At 30.8% G+C, this 24,301-nt stretch overlaps 1 protein-coding gene across 1 annotated transcript; it reads left to right on the forward strand.

Moving 5' to 3' along the window:
• The first annotated feature begins 16,739 nt into the window (after positions 1 to 16,739).
• LOC148204960 (protein neprosin-like) lies at positions 16,740 to 18,871 on the forward strand. Its single transcript, XM_088109615.1, has 7 exons — positions 16,740 to 16,877; positions 16,959 to 17,045; positions 17,129 to 17,317; positions 17,417 to 17,575; positions 17,976 to 18,032; positions 18,158 to 18,304; positions 18,414 to 18,871. Exons 1-7 carry the CDS (start codon positions 16,740 to 16,742, stop codon positions 18,786 to 18,788), a joined length of 1,152 nt encoding a protein of 383 aa, XP_087965741.1. The 3' UTR covers positions 18,789 to 18,871.
• The last annotated feature ends 5,430 nt before the right edge of the window (positions 18,872 to 24,301 follow it).

Raw genomic sequence — 24,301 nt, forward strand, 5'->3', positions numbered from 1 at the left:
ATACTCTTTTTTGTGTTTTTGTCACTTTGAAACTCTTCATTACTTGACCCATTTATGATCATATCACTGTCTCTTGATATTTGTGCAAATCAATAAAGTAGAAAGATATGATCATAATCACGACATCCAAGAAAAAGACGTTATGAGAGAAGAAGAACATTTTAGGAATGTTTCCTTGAAGCCATTTGCTCTGTCACATACAAGTTCAAATTTCGCTTAATGCTATGAGAAAAAGCTTTGGACCCTACAAAGTAGACTAAAATTAAACTTCATTTCGAAAAGCCACTAACTCTTCATAAGTCAACTTCTTACATAAACTATATATAGAAGAAAGTTTGAAGAGAAGATGTTGTTTATGAAAAATTGCATAATAACATAAGAAGAGTAGCAACAAGAAAAGAGAGAAAAGCTTGAAGTGTTCTTATATTGTTTGATACCTTGAGAGAAAAATCTTTGTAAAGAGCGAAACATTGTCAAGTGTTACAGATTGTATTGTATTTGCACACATATTATTTTGTTGAGAGTCACTCATCTGCATTGTAGAAAATCCATTTATGGATTTGTTGTAAGTTCTGGAGAGAACTCAACTTGCTTGTTCAACTCATGTTGAATTGAATGTATACATAATTGTCTAGGGTTAAACTCAATCTGGTCAGGATGACTAGGAAACCAGGAGCGGTGCTAATACTTGTTGTAACCAGGAGTGTTGAGAATACTCGTTGATATTCTAAAGAGGCAAAACTTGCGTAATCTTGGAAAAGATTAGTGGAACCCCTTAAGAGTTCCTAAGAGAGAACTAGACGTAACTAGGGTTAAGTGAACCAATATAAAAATCTGTGATTTATTAGTTCTCTATCTAGAACGTTGTCCATTTACTCATAATAGCGTCTAATCATCTTAAGACTCTTGCACATTATCTTTATAAACCATTAGAGGCTAATTTGCGAAAAGATTTTTAAAACAATGTTCACCCACCTCTGCACATTATCTTACCTACTTTGACTTTGTTGACTGTTTGACTCATAACTTTCTCCACGGAACTCCAAATGAGTTGATTATTTTGTTGGAAACTAGACCCAAAGGGCTTTCATTTGACTATAAGCACATATTTTATGGACCTCTGAGTTGGATGCAGTTAAATCTTCAAAATCGTCAACGTTTACTAAGCTTCCTTGATGGGTAGGTCCTTCTCTCAAATACAAGGTCTAAAGAAAGACATATGTATATATTTAAAAAGGATTAATAGAAGAGAAAAACAGGCTTCAAACACAATCTCCACAATATTAAAGTCCTTTTTGTTCTTCCATCCTCCTAACATTGGTTCAAGTTATAGCTCTCTGGATGGATCTCCATTAAGCTCCCTAGATAGATTTCCATTACAAAGTTGTGTAGGATTGAAGCTCAAATCCTCAACGTGTGATGGGAGGTGAAAGGAAATTTGGAAATGAATAATCACAGGGAATTCTTTTAGGTTATTTAAAAAGGTAAAAAAATTCTGAAATGAGGTTTTAGAAGGTATTTTCGAATCCAAAAACACTTTTGAGAGTATTTATTTTGAAATATATTTTTTATATTGCAGAATCATTGTTCCGAAAGATATTTCTAAATCGCGAATATAAATTGTTTTCAAAGTGAGTGTCTTGAAATATGTTTTTGGATATGAAAATACTTTCCATAACAATTATTTTAGATTTTTTTTATATTCTTGAATGACTATTTCAAAAGGTATTTTTGGATAGAAAATACCTTTCGAAATTGTTATTTCGAAATATAAAAAAAAAGTTCTTAAATAGGTGTTCTAGAAGGAAATGCTTTCTAAAATACTTATATTTTTATATATATATTTTGGATTCAAAATATCCTTATAGTGATTTTAGAATATAAAAGAAGTATGTATATTCCGAAAGATGTCTTTAGATTAGAAAATACGTTTCAGAACATCCATTTTAGAAGTTTTGTTTTTCTTTTTTGAATAATTCAAACAACTATTTTATGGTTATTCTTCTCCAAATTTTCTTTTTCTTTCACTCATTCACCTTCCATCATACATTGAATGGGGATTTTGCCTTCAATCCTACACAACTTTGTGTAAAAGAAGAAAATGAAGCAAAATGAAGGAAAATGCAGGACATTTTGCGGCGCAAAGAAGGAAAGAGAATATGAAATTAGGGTTTTGAATTATTTTTTAATAAAAGATAAAATAGGATATAATTTATGGGGTACAAGAAGAATGGGAGGTGCAGGAAGTAACAACCCCTTAGTTGACTTGTTAATTTGGATTGTTAACATGGATTGAAATTCGGTAGATGTAGATTATTTATTATCATGGACAAAGATTACAAATTTTTAGACATAGAGTAATGGTTAAAACATACATTATCCGACTTGTTTGTACTGATTTCAATATAATTTCATATGCTCATTTGAACTATTTTACGAACTTTTCTTTCATATCAAATAATAAGTCATGCAAATTTACAATTATCATGTTAAATATTTTTGTACACATCTCAATTCATTCATTCTTAAGATATTACCATTGAAAAATGAACTCATTATCTTATTTAATATATAAAATGATATTTGTCTTTTTCATCAAATTATACTAATAATTTATAGGTTTAATTGTTTGGGTGGTTTCCACTTTCAAGGCAGCATGCTTACTTGGTCTCGTTTCTAAAAAAGTATCAACTTCATTCACAATTAGTATAATATGCATCAATCAAGTCCATTCCGTTAATTTTTCATTGATAGCGTTAATTGTGTGGTGATGTGGCAAAAAAGTGTAGTGATGTGATAAAAGACATTTGCAACGTGTGATCTATTAAGGCTTTCTAATGTGGAAATTATGGATTAGGGTTTTAAAAAAATTATCGAGTTCGAAAGAGGCCTCCTCCACTACCAACTCGACGTCAGAGCAGAACAAGAGCTCCACGATTGGAGTTATGGCCATCGACTTCGAGCACTGAATACCACTAAAGGAAAAAAAAGCACGAACCTAGGGATAACGTTGCAATGTCACAACTGCCACTGTCCTCACCTACTTCCAATCTTGTCGATGTTGTTTGTGACTTAAGGCACTGCTGGCATCGGCAGCACCATCCCCTTTCTACTTTTCTTCTTTCACAACTAACACTAGTAGATTTGGTGTTATTAAAGTCACCCGCACAACCCCTTTTGCAGTCACGTGCACATAGTCAAACCCAACCCTTTCTTTATCTTTCCAAACCCAAGAAAGCACATAACTTTTCTCCACCCTTGCAACAACAAATAAAAAGAAAAACTTTTTCGCTCACAATTCAGTTTTGACCAAGATAGGTGTAGGGGACTACTACAAGATCCTCAAGATCTATGATTTTTCTGGTTACTTCGCTTTCTTGGATTTTACATTGGCTAAACGAGGGGAAGTTTTGATTGTCTTGAATGAGAAACAATCTTTAAAATTTTGAACTTAATGCTTGTTCCCTTTTATGGAGAAAATGTAGGGAGAATGAGATGTTGTGAGGAATTGATAAAATATGTGAGTGGAAGGGAATAACAAATGTAGAATAAGCGCGTGTAGAGATAACGAAGGTGATGATTCGAATTTGATGTTACTGTGTTTCCCTTTTCCTTCTTTTTATTTATTAAATTTTCACACGTTGCAAATGTATTTTGCCACATCACAACACTATTTTGCCTTATCACTATACAATCAACAATGTCAATGAAAAATTAATGGAATGAACTTGATTGATGCACATTAAACTAACTATGGATAAAGTTGTTACTTTTTTAAAAGCGGGGACCAAGTAGACCTACTACCTTGAAAGTCAGAATCAACCAAGCAATTAAACCTACTTTATAATACCAAAAGATTTATAAAGAACATGATTGTTTTTATATACAACTATAAAATATGAGAATCACACACATTGTATTTACAATATTAAATACAAACATACATAAGTATACAAGACCAGGCAGGTTACTGTACCTCTATATGTTCTTCCTACACCTCCATATGCTAAATGAAATGACATTTTAGCCCTTCCATCTTTTTCCTCTTCCACATGCATCCTATCTTCTTCCTCCATTAGTCGTTGTCCCAATATCACCATGGGCAAAATATCTTGTTCCTAATATATTTATATACATACACCTAAGTTAGGAAAACACACCAAAATATTTCGATGTCATGGAGAAACTCCGCATACTTCATGGATGATGAGTCTGGATTGCCTAAGCCTTTAGTTTTCAAAAGCAACACGAAATGATTCAAATTTATCTAGCCATAATTATGAAGTACCTGAAAAACACTAGAAAGGGAGGGGGGTTGAATAATGCTTTTGGAAAACGTTTTTCATAACCCTTCTGATAATAGCATGTTGTCGAGTGTTTGAAATATTCTTTCAAAAGCTTAGACGCTCGACTTTGAAATATATATGTTGATAACATCGTTGTGCCATTCAGAGTATTTCTACTGTAGTGTTTATAAGAACTTCCTTTAGAAGTAAAGGATCATTTATCTTGGAAGTTCTTATATTTTCAAATATAAACCTCAACTGCAAGTTTTTTAAGAGGATCGTTTAATAAAGAGAAGAGAGAATAACACAAGATATTTTATACTGGTTCGCTCAAACTGAACTACGTCTAGTCTCCTCTGTAGAGGGTTCCACTATAATCTTCATACGTTTACAAATGAGTATTAGCATCACTCCTGGTAGTCAGCTACCTTGCCAATATTTCCTTTGAGTATTAACACCACTCCTAATGCTCAGTACCCTGCCGAGATTTCCTTGAGTATTCGCACCATTCCTAGTACTCAGCACCCTGCCGAGATTTCCTTGAGTATTCGAACCACTCCTCGTACTAAACTACCGTGCCTAAATTCCTCAACATAAAAGAGTTCAGTTGTAAGTGTTTCGATTCTCTATAGAATTGTAATCAACGATTGCTTACAAACAGTTAAGATTAAATCTCTCCATGAGAGGATTTGATTACAATACAATGCAATCTAAACACTCACAGATGTTTCTCTCTATAATCTTACAACAGTAAGAGATTTGACGTTTAAGCTCGAGATTATCTGTTTCTCTTTTCTCTTCTCTTCACTTCTCTTTTTTTTTTTCCAGTTTAGATGTATTCTTTTCTTTGAGCTCTTTTCTCTTCTTTTCTCTTTAGGACGGATATGTTGTTGTATGTTTTGTGCACTTTAGCTATCCTCTTTTTTTAACCTCTTGATTTTCTCCTTGAGAGAACTTCTATATATAGCTTTAGAAAATAAGAGACTTTATATCTCAATCCAAGAAGGGGAGGGGGGGGGGTTTGAATTGGATTTAACCTATTTCAAAATCTTTTTCAAATCTTTATAAGTTCTTGAAACTTGAAATCAATAATCAAAGATAAATGAATCAACTAAGTAAATAAGGATAAGAGAAAGATCAAAACACACAACACTTTATATTGGTTCAGCTTATCACAAGCCTAGATTCAATCTTCTTCCAACAACCTTAGTTGAGAGGCTTTTCACTAAATCAAATTTGAGTTAAGAATACAATGAAACTCTAAATTGATATCCTCACCATCCTTAAATCAGATTACAACACAAATAAAAGAGGAAAACACTCACTCTCACCCAATACAAGAGATGAATACCCTCAATCTCTAACCTAGCTACACGCATAGGTGCTACACAATGTGTTAACACCCAATTTCGTCCGGGTAAGTAAATATTTAAAATAATAAAGAATAAGAGAATAATAATTAATGGTGGGTAAAAAGGGATAAAATAATGACTTTAATACAATATTTTTGAAATGTTAGTTTAATATAGTAATAATTTGAATTAATATTATGCTAATAATTATAAACAATAATTAAAATGGTATATTAACATAATTTGTTGCATCAGTGGCTTTTAAAGAGGAAAATATGATTTTCTGATAATAATGATAATCAATGTTTTGAATATTATTTAATTTATTTTCTGGCAACCATGACTATTTCTTTCTCTATTTTTCTTTATTGTCATTGAATTCACAATTAAGGCAATTCTTTCCCCATTTTGTTTGTCAATTAATTCACAATTAAGGCAAGATTTCCATAATATTGCAATGTGTGTATATAAATACGCATTCTGCCATAGAGAGGGGGGAGAAAAAGATTTTGAAATAATAGAGATAGCAAGAATACTGAAGAATATACAGAAAAGTAAGTTCTCAAGTTAGAGAAACTTTGCCAAAAGAGATCACCAAGGGAGAACTAGGGAATACTGAAAGCTAAAAAGGTATGTCGCCTCTGCACCATTCCTTTTTGTCTTTTTATTGTACTCTGAAGTTTTTTTTCTAAAGTATGTTTTTTTCCTATACACAAATAATGTTTTCTTTTTAAATCATAATTTTTTTTATTAAGTATGTGTCGACCTATGGCCAGTTTCTTTCTTTTTCCCACCATTTTTTAAATAAATAAAAAAAATACAAAATCTTCAAAATCAAAAAGATGTCAATTTTCTTAAACCAAATCTTTTTCGGATTCACTTTTTTCAAAAATCTAAATCAATCAATAATAATTTTCAAACAAACTCACAAACCTTTTTCTACATAAAGAACTACGTGATCCCTGATTGTCCATTATAAATGGATGTACGTAGGACCAAGGTCAATTCTTGTCGGGTTCATAAAACAAAAAATATTTTTTTTGTCTCTTAATAGTTTCTTTATATTATTTTTTTAGGGAAAATTAAACATTTAAAAAAAAAACCACGTCAACTTTTTTACATTTAATTAAAGGTACTGTCTTTGGGCAGGCGTGATAGGGTGCTAACACTTTCCTTACGCGTAACCGATTCCCGAACCTAAAAATCTACTTTTCGCAGACAATGTCTTATTTTTTTGGTTTTCCATAGTTTGTCCATAATAAATTATGGTGGCGACTCCTAAAATCTTTTTTTCTCAAACCCGTTTGTTTTTCGGGTCGCTGTCTCGTCGCGATCCCGGTTGCGACACAATGTATAAAGAATGATTCAGTGATCAGAACACGCTCTTCTAGTGTAGATATATCAATAACAGTGAAGTCCACTTAATCTTGAATGAATCTTTGAATGTATGATCAATACTTGAGAGACCTTGTACTAAAATCTCAAAAAATATGTTAGTATTTGCAACTTAGAACGTTAAATAAACAAGTCTCAAGTCGGGTTTATAGAGAAGATTTAAATCCTGACACAGTTTAATCGATTATATTATCAGCATAATCTATTATGCTTTTCTCTCTGTTTTAACATATTATAGCATGTGCATAATCAATTATTTCAACACTTATGCTTATAATGGATTAGACCTTACTTTATGTTTTAATCGATTATCCAACTTATATAATCGATTATATTGACACTTAGTCTCATTAGTCATCCATTTGTCTTCCCACTAGTATAAAAACAATATACAACGTCGAATATTTTTGGCCTTTCACATCGAATTCGAGAACGACGTCATATTGGGAGACGTAAATTGGCGTCGAATTTAAAAAATCAACATTAATTTAACGTCGAATTTTGTCAATATATGACGTTAATTTAACGTCAAATTTCATCAATATATGACGTTAATTTGAAGTCGTATTTTGTCAATATACGACATTAATCAATTTTTTTATATTGTTTAATTAATTGTAATCCTTTTTTACAACTCTACAAGACCTAAAAAGCATAACTATGAACGGTAATATAGAATCAACAACAAATAACAATAACAAACAACAAACAAGTTCAACTAAACAACAACAACAAACAAGTTCAACAAATAAGTTCTTCAAAACCAAAACGAAACTAACCTTCAAAAGGTGGGTTTATCGGAATAAAGTGTTGTCACCAGTGAGAGAGAAAGCAGAATGTGCCTATGAAGGACAAGAACACGAAAATAATCGGTGAAAACAAAACGAAAATCATACCTAAAGTAGTTAATTAACATGCATTTGTATCAAATGAAAGAAAGATTACATGTGATGGTCGTCAAACTTCGTTCGAGAAAAGTTTGAGCAGAGAAGAGGGTCTCACGCGCTAAGATAAAGCTAATGAATTTTCAATCTCCCGCTCAAATTTTTATTGAATTCACTAACCTTTTGACGTCTAACGTTGAGGCATTCGACATTTTATATCCTTTTACGTCGAATTATAATTCTAAACGACGTTTAATAATTGCATTTATTTACAAAATTGCCACCAGTCATTTTTAACGTTGGCTATTGAGTGGTTAGACGTTGAACGCGTGCTGTTATACGTTGTTTTTGCACTAGTGTTCTTAACATATAATGTAACTTATATAATAGATTATGTCTTTCTCTCTATTTTAATCGGTTATGTAACTTATATAATTGATTATAACAGAGTGATTTGCCCCTATTTAGCTTTCTAAGTGTTCTGGCTTAATCTAATGGATTATACCACTAATGTAATTGATTATTATTACCAGAAATTAGATTCTTAATCTATTTTAGACCTATTTCATTAAACATGAATGGATTCAAACATCTAGCACTAACATGTTAATGATTTAAGCATTTCTAATCATTTAAACCTATTTATCATAACATGCCAATATGTATAGAAACTAAGCTCCCCCTATCAACATATAGGCTTTATGAATATTCGCCCGTTAGACTGCGTATGTAGTTCGTAGCCTCGATGCTTGTGTTTTCTCTTTCTTCTTTTCACAACAACAGTTGTATAAGTCAAATTTGTCAAAGCAGACATGCTTTTTCAGTTCTTTGCTTGAAGTAGGATGTACGTTCTTTTTAGACTTTTCTTTAAGAGAGGAACATTCCATGATTATCTCTTTTGTCCTTAACGTCCACATTTGATATTTGATTTGTAGCACTGTAGATACGTGTAGAATAACTTATCTGCAAAATTAGAGTAAACTGTGCATGCAACAGATATGACTTTTCTTATCACTTTTGTTATTTTTTACGTTGAACATTTAATATCATTTAATGCTCGCTTAAAACAATAAAGTGCTTTTTGATTTCCTACCATCAGGTAGCATTTTTCAATTAAGCTTTTTAATTAGAGATACCAAACATATATTTAACACTTCAACACAAATTAGGTGTTTGTTCTTTCATGGTATCGTTTTGATCCAAGTAAACACTTCTTTGACTTCTGTGTCTTTGTAGAGAGATAACATTTAGCTTGTTTATGCTTTCTTATTAGTTTTAATAGTTATGTTTTTTAATGTTCTAGTCAAAGACATTGTCTCAACCTATTTTTGTTTTTGAGAGAAGCCAAATACCTACTTCAGGTATTTTAAGCACTGAGCGTTTAGCTCAATTCTCTCTTGGACACCTTTAGACAAGACATTGTCTAGTCATGTGTCTGGTTGTTCTAGCTTAAGTGTTTTCCTATGATTTCTATGTTTGGGGTTAGGTTCTAGTTTTTGTTTGTTTGGGGTTTAGGCTTTAAGTATTATGTTTTTACCCTAGGTTGTTTTCTGGTTATTAACCTGTTTTAATATTATTTGGTTAAACTTCAAAACATGAGATCGTTTATTTGTATAGACGATTTTGTTTTAACAAACTATTAATTAATTCTTGTTGAATTTTTTATCTTTAATCAAAGTACATTCTTAATTATTCACAAAAACTCATTCAATCATATGAAACTTTCTAACCTTAATAAAAGTACATTCTTAATTTTAATTAGAAACTCTTTTACTCATATAATCAATATGCATGTAGATTAACATTGTGCTAACTTGTTACCACATAAAAATCATTACTTTTAATTGATTTAAAGACAAAAGACATAAATAAACATAAATCACAACAGTAATAAAAAGAATAAGCAAATTATTTCAATATAACCTCAGAATCCAATTAAGGAATTACAATAGGATAATCTTAGAGGCTTAACACTTAATGGAACATAAAAATAAAACAAGAGAGGTTGTCGAATGTGAAAGATGAGAGAGAGGACGAAATTAGGTTCCCCCAATGGTTCCTAAGCTCTCTTAGGGTGTGTTTACTTTGAAGGAATGATTTGGGGGAGAGTGAGTGAATGAATTTGAGGAGATTTGAGGGTGAATTGATTGTTGTTTATTTGAGTGGATTTAGAGGTGAGTGAGAGTGGATTTGGAAGTAAAGTTTCCGAGAATTAGTGTAGGATTTGACCGATGTGACAGATAAAAAAAATGTTTAATTGGTAGAAATAAAAAATTACAAAAATGCCCCTAATTATTAAAGTAATATAAAATGGTAATTGTTAATGTTATATTTAATTGTAAAAATATTTATAAAGAGAAAAATAAAATAAAATAAATTATTAAAATTAATTTTGAAAATGTAAAAAAATTGTAATTTAGTAAAATAAAATAATTTTTATTTTAGTTTAAAAATGTATATATCACTTTTCAATACAAGACAAGTTTCATAAATTATTTTGAAATTCACATAAAATGCTTTGCAATCTGCATGACTAATAAGAAAGGAAACATGGTTGTATTGTCATTTAGTATATGGTTAGATAATATTCAAGCACTTAGGTCATATATAATAGCACACTCTTACCAAACTTTGCAGCTAGCAAAATACATGTTATTTATATAGTCATCCAACAACACTGGGAAGTTGGAACCGAATAAGCCATCATGGAACCGAATACAATCGCAGACCATGGTGAACAAAATACCCGAACCAAATACAAAGGTAACCAGAACCGAATACAAGCAGTGTTCATATCTCCAATATGTAGTGGGACCGAATGTAGAGGGTGCAGAACTAAATACAAGCTGTTGTTCAATTCCTTTTACATGTTGGAATCGGATACAAGAACTATGGACGAACCAAAATCACGCTTCTTCAACCCCTGCTTAAACCTTTCTTCTTCATGTTCTCCATCTTCAACACATATGCAAAGAGCGAGAAAAACTACCTAGACGTTAGTTGGGAAGGGTGGCTAACGTCAAATACTCTGCATTTTTACCCACTCCAGAACGCGAGCACCAATTATGCGCTTTCTCTCTCGTCGCGATCAACTTCATCCTCTCCTTTCTCTCGTTCACCATTAACGTTCAAGTAGTTTTTCTTCCACTTTGCACCGTTTAAAATCATTTTACACCTATTATATTACGTTTGGAACCATTATCTTTTATTTACACCGATTAAAACTCGTTTTCATTGGCTTTTAGTGCAGTTCTTGGGCTCGCGACGACGATTTTTGGACCGTCACATCGCCACCTGTCTACTCCCTCACTTCACAATTAGTTTCATTTGGATTTTTATGTATATTAGTTGTTACATTTTCATTGGTTGTTGCACTTTTAATTGGTTGTTACTACTTCTAAAATTTCTGAAATTTTTGTGGTGTATTCTTGTGTTCGATATTGATTTTTCATGGTCTCAATGAAAGAAAACATTGACGATTTTTTTTAAAAAAAAAAACAGCCCAAAAATTAATGTATGTTGTAAGTGCAACAAACGTTAATTGACGTCTGTTCAAAGATAACAGACGTCAATTTAACGTCTCCCGCTATGACGTCGAACATTTAACAGAAGTCAAAAGCCTAAAAGCTATTTTTGTGTTAGTGAATTCTTCTATTCCTATCTCTCTCACTTGGCTTTTCTCTCTCTTCAAATGAATCAAATGTGCCCTACTAATTTAACTCATCTCCACTAAAACAAAGTGAGACCTAATGGTCTACATTATTTGCATGGAAACCCCCAAGCATCATAACTTTGTTTTCTCTTAGCATCAAACCCTTTATTGGGATAACCCAACAAAACATACACAATACATTTATAGGAAAAACCCATCATAAATATTACATAAACCCTATGTCCAAGCATACACAATCTCTTACCCAACAATAATCACAAATAATCATAATCATAATTATGCACACATGCAAGAAAACTAGAATTTAACCAATCAAGATAATCAATAATTCATGGCATATAACATCAAACAAACAAAGGTAAGCTTCCACATACCTTGGCCAATCAGAAGGCTTTATTTACAACCCTAAAACACCATTAATCTTCCTTTACACTAAGAGTTTCCCGTTGCTCTCTCTCTTCTTCTCCCAAAATGCCAATCTCCTTTCTTCCTTTGTTTTTTGTCTTTGATTTAGAGTTGCTAGGGTTTCTAAAATAGAAAACCACCCCTTTCTTTATATCTTAATATTTATGAATCCACTCATCTTTATCTCTAATATTTTCTCACTTATAATATTACTTTTTATTCTAATTTATTATATTGAGTCTATCAATAATATATATTATTATTATTATTTAGCCATAATATCTAATAATAATAATATCTCTTTTAAATATCTAAACCCACCAAAATTATATCTTTTATTGTCTTTCAACTACTTTATTTCTAAGACTCGTATTTTTTCGGGTCTTACATTGTTAATTAGACGCCTAATTTGTAAAACACTGTCAAAACCACACATTCAAAGATAAAGTGTTTTTCAAGCTTTTTAGCGAAGCTACTACATTGTTTTTAGAAAGACAAAACCTTGTGAAAATTGGCGTTTAATAACAAAAATGTTTATTATTGATTAGCTTTGCTAGCCACTATAGTGTTTGTAAATAAAATGTTTTGTAAAGATAAAGCAATAAACATATAATTGTTTTATACTGGTTCACTCAACTAAGTTATGTCTAGTTATCTTCTAAGACTTGTTAGTGGGTTCCACTATAATCTCAACAAGATTACAACTGAGTATTAGCATCATTTTTGGTTACATCTAATCACTCTTGGTAACACCTGTTATGCTGACTAGTTAAGTATTCTAAACCACTTCTGGTAACCCTAGTTAATCCTGGTAACACTTATTACGTTGACCAGTCTAAGTTTCACCTACTTCTAGCTTCAACTAGACAATCCTAGTATCTACCTAATACGTTGCCTAGTTGAGTATTTTGAACCACCCTTACATAACCCTAGTCAATCCTAATAACACTTGTTATGCTGACTAGTCTGAATTTCACCCACTCTTGGTTTCCATTAGACAATCGTGATATCTACCTTATACACTGCCTAGTTGAGTTGCACCCACTCCTAGTTTCCACTAGACAACTCTTCAATAGGCGTTTAACTCAATTGAGCTAATCACCAAGTGTTTGAATTCTCTTGAGAATGTACAATAAATCGAATTGTTTACAAGTCTTAGACGATAACTCTCACAAAGAGGATGTGTTTACAATACAACTCAATCTAATAGATCTTGTATGATTTTCTCTCTTCTTACAAAATGTAAGCTTGTGACTTTATAAGGCTTAGAAATATATCCTCAACGTTTTTGTTCTTACACAAATATGAGCTTTTCTTTTATCTTTCACGTTGTTTGTGTATTTATCCTTCTTGTTCTTCTTACCAAGGATTCTTCTATTTATAGGCTTCATGAGAAAAGATCCATTAGACAATTATTATCTTTGAACTTTAGAATTTTGTAGCCTTTTCGTAAGTAGCAGCCATAGGTTAAAGTCATTGTGTCAAAGCAAGCATGCTTTTTGCAGTGCTTTATCCAAAGTAGGTTGTATGATCTCCTCAACACGACTTTTGATAGAGAGAACATTCTATGAATGTCTCTTTTGTTTCTAATGTTCACTTCTAACTTGTTCATGATGGAGTAGGTGGATACTTGTAATAGGCATATGCACAAAGTAGAGTAGAAATATATGCTGACAGAGGTGTTCTTTTTCTCATAACTTTTGTTGTTTGAAACATTGTGCATTTAATGCTTTACATTACGTGTTCAAAACAACTTTTTAAATCATTTAATCACTTTTGGCAAGATACCAAGTATTGATTCATAAGAATTTTATCGTTGAATCACAATAACATTTGTATGAAGGTATCATTTAGCCTTTATCAGACGTTTACTTAACAACACTTCGTTTAGTTATCTTTGTTTAGTATAAGAGTGCGTTTAGAAAAGTGTTTTTCAACATATTTTTGGAGTGTTGTTTACAGCTTTAGCGTGTTTACCAAAAACATTATGTAGCACATGTTTCATTGTTTTGGAAAAATATAGAAGTGCGTTTAGCAAAGATATTGTTCAATGATGCATATAATGTCATGATAGGCATTTACTAAAACATCATTTGATAGTGCATTTATCATGCATTGACCTTTTCATAGTAATACATCGTTTAATATTGTGTCTACTATTAATAAGATTCTTTGGTTCTAGCGCATTTACTGAAACTTTTTCTTTGTTCACTTAGATGTTGTAACGCTTGTTTTATATGATATATTTCATTCAACGATATTATTTTTGCAGGTATTATACTTTGTCAAATATTTCTTTCAACAATAATATTTCGTTTATTGTTATTTTGTTAAACTTCAAAATATAAAATATTAGACGGTCCCGTCTTATAGACAACATTGTCTTAACAAAAGTCATACTGCAAGTTGGCATAGAGGTTGAAGTTGCTGATCTCTCTGTGGTGTATTTTGTGTTTCTTTTTTGTATAGTAGTGAAGATAAAAAAATAAAGATGATTGAATCTTTGATTTTTGGTTGAGGACATGGATCTCTGATGGTTTGTCCAGGTAAATGGTATAGGAAGGACTCATTGTATTTTTTTTTTTTAATTTTACAATTCACAATCATGAAATGGTTTCTGGGAATGTTTTTGGTTTTAAAACATCAGGCGAAAATGATGGATGAAAATAAAGAACGATAGTGAAAACTTTTTGTTGAAAATTGTTTTCTAATTTTGAACGAGTGAATGAATTTTATGTTTATGCGTTTTAATTTTCTTGCAAATCTTGTTTTGGGATGAAAATAGAAATTGATTCAATGAGAAGCTCTGAAACACAACAATAAAAATCTAATAAAATTATTTTTTAATGGGACATCAAAATCAAAAATTTAAAAATAAACAACCAAATAATCAGTAAATAAATAATTTATAACTAATATATTCGTCAAAAATTACTAAAGAATATATCTATCAGTAATTACGGCGAAAGAATATATGTCGATAATTACTTATATATTTATCTCTTGGTACTTATTGACAAATATGTGTTAATAATTATCTTGAGATGAAATTCGTCAATAAATTTTATCAATAATACTTTTACCAAAATAATTTTTATCTGTTGAAAAATAATTATCATCGAATTTTTACAATTTTTAACAAATAATGACCGTCGATAAATTTATATTTTTTGCAATGAAGAATGGAGTGAAAGAGGAAAAGGGTGTGCGTGCTTTGGTGTGGAGGAAGGGGACTAGGGCGAAAAGTGAAAGATAAATTAAGTGTATAGTTATTGTGTGGTGTGCTTTAGGGGTGCAGTGAATGTTAGGAAGAATTAAATATAAGAAAGGGAAATTAAGTTTTAAAAAAATTGGATATGTCAAGTCCAACAAAGAATTTTACGAAATGCGGTGATATTTCTATACAGAGAAAAAACTGTCAAAATCAATAACTTTAGAAATGAAGTTGGAATGTGATGATTATCTGTTCAACAAGGGAGGATCCTGCGCGTATTCGACTAATGCTAAAATTAAGAAAATACATACTTTTATGTTCTTTTTTATTTCAAATTGTTTACATATTATATATATATATATATATATATATATATATATATATATATATATAATATTAAATAAGTATAACAATAAAGAGAATTAAAGATCGCATTAGTAAAAGGTTAATTATCAATAAATACTAAATATTAAAAATAAGAAAATAATTTATATAATAAAAATTAAAGACAATATTAATGAAATAAAATTATAGGTAGATATTAAATATTACTTTTTAATAATTAGTATAAAATTAAGAGGTCTTAAGTAATTTATTTATTTTGTGTAATAATATGAAATGATGGACATATATATACGCATTTTATTAAAAAAAAAAGTTTTCACTTTATAAGTTTTTTTTTTTAAATTCTAAATTATAAGAACTCAAATTTCGTAGTATCAACTTCATCTCATTTTATTTTTTGTGTATGACGTTAATGTCTTTTTCAAATTGAAATTAATTGGTCCTTCTATTAAACTTTATATCCTCTTGAACATTAACCCATACAAAGAAAAAATGTAATGCAATAATGTCTTGAAAATTATAATTAATATAATTATTTAAAATATAATTGATTACAATTTCTTTGTAATAAATTAATGAATGTAATACTGAACATATTAGTTAACTATAATTCCTTCATGATCTCAATTTAGGCAACAATGAATTTCAAAATAACATTTAAATTATAATCAATAAATTATTTAAAACACAATAATTGCAATCCATCGTTCTACAATGATATAACATTTAATTATAATTATTTAAAATATAATTGATGACAATTTCTTTTCTTTGTAATAAAGATTAATGAATGTAATACTGAACATGATAGTTAACTATAATTCCTCCATGATCTAAATTTAGGCAACAGTAAATTTCAAAATAACATTTAAATTGTAATCAATAAATTATTTAAAACACAATAATTGCAATCCATCTTTCTACAATGATATAACATTTAGTTATAATTAGGTTGAAATAATTCTTTTATTAGAACTGCAAACTATCATAATTCAGTAAACGTAATAATTAATTATAACTCCTCCCTCTTAATAAAAATAATAAATTTAGCAATAAATATAATAATGATTTATAACTGATGTTTTTTCTGTTGATTCATACAATGCAATTATCCTCCAATCTTTCTCGAGTGCTAATGGCTATAAAGAGGCAATTGCACAAGGTGATCCAATAGACACATAAAAAATGATCAAGATATTATTCTTTGTATTGTGGTTGGTAAATAGCCATGATATTCATAGAGTTCATGCTATTCACATAGATGATTTGGAGATAGAAACACAATTAAAAATTATTAACAAACCCTCTGTTAAAAGCATTCAAGTGCGTATTCTTCTTCTGTTCAATTCTATTCTAATTTAGGTATGATTAATTTTTTTATATATTATCTATTTTGAATTTTAGACAAAGTTTGGATATATTGTTGACTGCGTTGACATTCACAAGCAACCCGCATTTGATCATCCTTTATTAAAAAATCATAAATTACAGGTACATTATTTTTTCTTAATATTTTTAAACAAGATTAACTTTTAGTCAATATTACTTATAATACTTGTTTTATTTATTTACAGAGAAAACCTAGTTATAACTCATTTGAAAAGATAAATACGAAGGATTCAAATGAATTCATATTTGGACTTCCAGAAGAAAAATGTCCAAAGGGAACAGTTCCCATTCGAAGAACAACAAAAGAAGAACTCATTCAAGGAAAATTATTACTTTATAATCAAAACATGCTTCAAAGTGTTCCCTGGGTTCATGTAAGTTTTTCTCAGATTTTGTAATTTTATTTCTATGGAATGCATGTCTCATTCTTTTTTTTTTTTTTATTTGAATCATTATTGAATTCAATTTTGTAGATTGCAGAAATACATGTTAAACCAGAATTCAGTCCTTATTATAAAATTAATGGAACAAATAGCCTTTATAATCCAAGACTCACGACGACGGTTCAAGAAAGTCTTTCCCATGTATTTGTTGAGAATGGAGGAAATAACAAAATTTCTTTCGGGTGGCATGTGAGTTTTAATTGATATAATTATTATTAGGTTAAATTAATATATTTTTCTTTTTTAAACTATTATAAAATATTGTATTTCATCCCTAAACTGAATTGTAAACTATTTCCCTTTTATATTTTATGAAAGTCAGATAAAACATCTCTTCAACGCATAACATATAACATGTGAATGTTATATTATACTTTAGAGTAGAACTCCACTTTTTAAATTGGAAACATTTCACATGTTATGAAAAATGATGTTTTACGTAACTTTCATAAAATACAAAGACTAAGTATTTTATAGTTTAATTTAGGGATTAAATACAATTTTTAATAATATTTAAAGAAGAAAAATATATTTAGCTCATTACATTTATTGAGTTTAATTTATACTTATAATTTATTTTGTGTTAAAGGTGTCTCCACTGATGCACGGTGGTAATAGTGCAACTTATTTCTACGCAACATGGACAGTAAGAAGAAGAGACTTGTTTTTAATCTTTACTCTCTTTTTTTCTAGTAATAATATCCTCACTAACCTTATAAAATGATATATATACTATGCTATATGGTAATTTTATTTACTTAATTAATATAGTCAGATAGTTTCGCGAAGACGGGATGTTACAATCTGCAATGCTCAGGTTTTGTCCAAACTCATCCGTATATGTTCCTTGGTGCACGCGCGACCAACGTATCTATCTACGGAGGGGTTCCCGTTGAGACTAGATTTTCTATTACTTTGGTGACGTCGATGTCTATAAAACTTCACAATCAAGTGTATAAAACATTGGGTATGAAATTTAAGAATGATGTTATGTAATTGACAAAAAAGTATATATATACATTTTCAGGACCGAGAAACTCAAAATTGGTGGCTGAATCTGTTTGGGAATGAAGTTGGATATTATCCAGGGAGATTATTCTCAAACCTGACCTCGGCAGAGAGAGTGGGGTGGGGTGGGAGAACAGTTACACGTCCTAACAGTATCAGTCCTCAAATGGGATCTGGATATTTTCCAGAAAAAAACAACTTTGTTCATGCTTGTTACTTTATATATGTCACCATTCAAGATCGAGGAAGAACAGATTTTGGACCTGAAGAACACATGACGGAGGCAGTAGTCGACAAACCTGATTGTTTTAATGCCGAATACTATGGAGATCAAGGAGGAACTGTCGCACATAATCTCCAATTTGGGGGACCCGGTGGCCAATGTGGTGATTGAATCAATACACCATTTGTAGCCGTCCATCAATAAACGTTACGAAATCTTTGGCTTTTCCTTCTAAACTTTAATTATTTGTAATTCTATATTTTTCATAAAATTATAAAGTTAAAATATAATGAATGTTTTTTTATGAAATTCTGATTATGCATGCAAAGAAGGCACAAAAATGAAACTTCGAAATATCACCAACACTATAATTGAAGTATGTTATTTCGGATTTTTTAAGTTTATTTTACAATAAACTTACATTCTATAGATGTGTATTTTAAGTCAGTTATTGACCAACAGAGTTAAAATTAGATGTTCGTACAATGATAAATAAGAATGACAATGAATTTAAGTATGTTGTGACCATAATAAACTTAAATTTACTATATTTTATTTTATTTTATTTGTTTAATCATTAAACCAAAATCTGAAATACAATAAATTTTCATAACAGAACCTGTATTTCCAACTATATTTCCAATTGTTCATGTCTGATACATAATAAAGAGTTCTAATATCAAAATAAGCAATAACATGTCTAACTTAAAATTTGTAGTCTAAAAAAAGTCTAACTTAAACTTGTAAATATAAACATAACCTAAATCAAAACTTAAACAACACATAATCAAAATCTAATCTCCATGTTGTAGAAGACAACTTGCCCATTCATGTGCTATTTCGGCAACGGTTTCTTTCAATATTGGTGATGGATCATTGAACCCCTAAAAAAATGTTATTATGTAGTGCGGTACCTAAAATAGTAGAACTCATGCATTAGTTATAAGTGTTTACCATTGACCAACTGACATAAATTCCTGCGTGGATGATTGCTTTAATCCAATACATCACATAGTACCCACATTTCCATGAACTAATCTCTCTATTGCACTACAATAAAAAAACTGAAAATTCATATTGTTAGAATCGCTGCAACGGAATTATTAGCGTGGAACAAACCAAGAGGGGGGTGAATTGGTTATATACTTTTATTGTGCCTTTTATTATTTTTCTCTTAATTTTTCTTACTGAGCAGATAATTAAATATAAATGACAGAGTAAGGGAAAGAGAAAAATTGCACAGGTGATTTTATCCTGGTTTAGATCACTCGGATCCTACGTCCAGTCGCTTATCTCAAACAAGATAAACCTTTTTCACTAACACAAAACAGTTACAAATATTAATCACAAAGAAAAACAATTTGTAAGAGTTTAGAAATACCACCTCTCTTGAAACCACAAGAGACGAACTTACACTTCCTTTGAATCTTCACAAAGGATGACCACCTCCTTCGAATGCTTCGCGAAGGATGATTCTCTTCCAGGCACTTCCTCAGATACACCAAGGATGAACAAGCTATTCCTCTGTCACCGCAGTAGCACTTCAGGACTTTGCAGACAAGAGTTTCCTTAGCTTCAACAATCTCACAGAGTTCTCAAAGAGTTCAGAGATCTTTAGCACAAGGGAAAAGTTGTTTTTGAGATAAAGAGTGAGTCATCTTATAGACTCAGCCTAATACCCTTCCATTCTTCGAAAACGGGCCATCTAACACATTTAATCGATTAACACAAGTATTAATCGATTAAAATGAGTACAACGGCTAGTTTTTCAAATCTGAAACCCCCAACGGCTAGTGTTAATCGATTATTCTCAGGAATAATCGATTAACTAATCGATTATTATTAGTTTTAATCGATTATTACAGTGGCAATTGGGTTTTCAGTGCCAGCCTCGTTTTAATCGATTAAAACTAGGTTTAATCGATTAAAACAGCTTGTGGATGATTCTCAACAGTAAATAGATCAAATATAAATTACAAGAATCAACCCTAATACATATTTGAGCACTATTACATCAACTTTGATTATTATAAAAGCTTTATAAAATACAGAGATCTTCAATTTGTCTTTGTGTATCTTGACTTGTGCAAATCTGTTCATCATCAAAACTTCATCTTTGATTTTTGCTAACACATATCATATATAACTTGTATGCAAAATAGTTATTTTAAAAATTCAATGATATCTCATCCTAGGATATATAATTTGAACTTGTTTTTCTCTGTTCCTTTGACATAAAATGTATGTGTTACCCACAACTCTGGTTAAATTGATGAAATTAGTCTCTGTTTCTTTGACATTATGATTTATTATAACCAAAACAAAAGTTTATATTAAAAAGTTAGAAAATCAAATCTGAAATGGAAGAATAAATAAAGAGATCAAAACTGTCTGACAAATTGATTCTAGCTTATATTCATGTATGAGTGACCACGGTTTTCTAGATACAAACTTTGATTTTTAAGACCTGGATGAAATTTAATAAATAAATGAGCCACACCTTAAAATAATTGTTAAGGAAGGATTTTCACGTGCAAGTTTTTCATCGAAGCCTAATAATCACCTTCTAATCGTAGATATTAAAGAACTGTCAAGAAAGTTTGCAATATGTGACTTAGTCTAATAAATATTTAAAAGAAAAAAAAAAGTGTGCTACCATAAATATTTATTCTTTGAAAATAGTTTCTAAATAGTCCAAGTTTATAAAACTTCTCACACTATTTAAAATGATAAGATTTGGACCTTGGATTAGAGATAAAAAAAATCTCACGTGATACCCATATTTCTAACCTTTCACGTGATTAGTCACCCAAAACAAAATTGTTTCAGCTTTTTAGAAAATAAAACAAAGTGCATACGATATAAGGAATTTGACTATGCTTGAAATAAAATCCAGCAGTAGTAAAATTTAGTTTTATATCATGGTTCATCTAAAAAAATAAATTATAATAAATTTGTCTCACTTATTTTAACTTTAATCCACTAAAATATGAACCAGTATTTAATCTTTTAACTAAGGTTTAATACCCTCTTTGGTTTCACTTTCATTGGACGATATCAATTCAATTCCCATTTTTAAAAGTGTTTGAAATATGTCCACAGTTAGTAAAATTTGGGTTTAATTTATCCCTTCCGTTAAGTATAACCAAACAAAATTAGTGCATTGATGATCTGGACCAATTATTGGCAACGTGTCAATATATTGTTTTATGCGTGCTGATGTGTTACTTATTAACAGAAGATATGGTGTTTTATTAAGTAGGGTTTTTTAATTTGAGGAAAATATGATTTAGGGCATAGATAGAACCAATTAGGGTCTTCTTCTCCTTTTGCGAACACGGTACAACGGTGGGTTTTCTTCTTCAAATTTGTACAGTTGCCACATGCTCTCGCCTCTCCTTCCTCCATCCTTGCTCGTCGCCTTCCCTCCCCAACTACTCCCACTGCCCCTCCCAATGCCACATCATCAAAACTCCCTCCCCCCTCTTCCCTTAGTGCAGATCCACCCACCACTCCCCTTAGTACTCAGACTCCCCCTGCCTGACCGACATCCTCGGCTTCCTCCAACAGTTCCTCAATAAAGGAATCCAACTCGATTGGGACCAAAGTCGTGACCCGTACTTCAGTAACTGCACTGTCTTCTGCGACAACAATGGCACCTGTGGGTTCAACTCATCCTCCCAGAACAAACCATTCCTCTGCTTCTGCTACCGCTCCCAATCCACACTCACCCTACCATGGATTCGCAAATTCAAACCGAACAAAATGGCTTTTTTCGGTGCCGCTACCCACAACTTCGACCCCAAGTGGAAAATTAGGGACGATAGGTTTGGGTCCGTCTACCTTGCGCAGCTCTGTGACGGTCGCCTTGCGATGATGAAGTACCTTCCCGCAATCACTCCTCCGCCGTGTTCTCTACCAAGTCCTTTTGTTAAGAGATCCTCATCCTCTCCTCGATCCACCACGCGAACCTGGTGAAGCTCCACAGTTACTACAGCGACCCGAGGGGAAGGAGAGGAAGAAGACCCACCGCTGAGAAGAAGACAATTAAAGAAGACTCTAATTGGTTCTATTTATGCCCTAAATCACATTTTCCCCAAATTAAAAAACTCTATCTTAATAAAACGCTATATCTTTTTTAAGTCAGTTACACGTCAGCATGCACAAAACAATATATTGACACGTTGTCAATAACTGATGCTAGATCATCAATGAACTAACTCCGTTTGGTTATACTTAATAGAAGGGACAAATTAGACACAAATTTTACTAACTGTGGACATATTCCAAACACTTTTAAAAATGAGGATTGAATTGACATTGTCCAACAAAAGTGGGGACCAAATAGGGTATTAAACCTTTAACTAAAAGCTATTGTAGCAAATAAAAAAAATCATGATAGCATACTCTTGTCACTTGACAGTACTATAAAGTGAATTTGAAAAGGAATAAGGTATTAAATTTAAAATACTACAACATGGACATCCCCACCACGCCCTCTTTCTCTTTCCTTCAACATTGAACTTATCATTATTTCAAACTAACTGAATAGAATTTTTGTTCTATCAACAGTAAAATATATTGAATTATTTTTTGTTCTACTAATTTTTTCATCAACTTTCAAAAAAAATTCTTAAAATTATCGATGGGCTTTTACCAACGGATATAAATTCTTCGGTAAATCTTCATTACCGACAAATTATTGATGAATATTGATTTTTTACCCATGATAAATCTGTCAGTAATGTGTACGTCCCTTATAGACGAAAATATCAGTCGATAAATTTGTCGCTAATGTGTGACACTTACCAATAGAAAACTTGTCGGTAAACTAGATGATAATATCGACAAAAAAATTCGTCGATAAATTCGTCAGTAATGCGTACTTCACTTGTGGACGGATTTTTATCCGTTAGTAAAATTTACTAACGATAATTTTACTGACGGATTTTTGATCATCAGTAATTTTAGTTTTATCAACAAATTTAATGTATTACCAACAAATTTTGATTGGGGGTAATATCAATTTTTCTAAGAAGCTTGGTTCCATTGAGAGTTGCATGGTTAAAAATGCTATAAGATGTTCTATCTAAAATTAAAAGAATAATTTTTATAACAAAAGGAAAGGAAATATGAAATGAATAGTAAAATGAAAAAGAAATGAAAATAGGTGTAATAAACTATTTAATAAAAATACAATTAATGCTAAACGTTTATACATAAGAATATCCACCTGTCAATCTAAAAGCTACAAAGGAACTCGATTCATGATTTAATGTATGTAGGATAGGACCCAATGGAAGAAAAAGAAAAAAAAAGGAAAGGTAAAGGTCAATTAATGAGTAGTTAACTTGTAGTTCAGTTTTCTAAAATTGAATTATAAAACAATACAATTGTTATTATGAATAGTTTAATTTTTTTATAGGATTATATAATTCAGTTAACTAAATTAATTTTGCTCACCTTATTATAATAAATGATCTAGCAGCATGAAAATATATTAACAAAACTTCTAAGGGATGTAGTAGAGTAGTTAATTTGTTCTATGGTTAATTTGCCCATCAATAAGTTTTTTTTATTGATTCACCAAATGAGTATGTTGAAAAATCTATGGCCTTCAAAAGTGTCTATTAAAATAAGCTAGTATTAGGATAAAATATTTTAATTTGAAAATTATTATACAT

This window comes from Vigna umbellata, chromosome 1 (genome assembly GCF_029865625.1).
Source record: "Vigna umbellata cultivar VRB3 chromosome 1, Vumbellata_1.0, whole genome shotgun sequence".
Lineage (NCBI taxonomy): Eukaryota > Viridiplantae > Streptophyta > Magnoliopsida > Fabales > Fabaceae > Vigna > Vigna umbellata.

Bases quoted from the DNA above. Each gene is read 5' to 3' on its own strand.
- LOC148204960 (XM_088109615.1), top strand. From the start codon at position 16,740: ATGATCAAGATATTATTCTTTGTATTGTGGTTGGTAAATAGCCATGAT. The intron at 17,318-17,416 runs GTAAGTTTTTCT...TCAATTTTGTAG, and splicing joins AAAGTGTTCCCTGGGTTCAT to ATTGCAGAAATACATGTTAA. The intron at 18,305-18,413 runs GTGACGTCGATG...ATACATTTTCAG, and splicing joins CTAGATTTTCTATTACTTTG to GACCGAGAAACTCAAAATTG.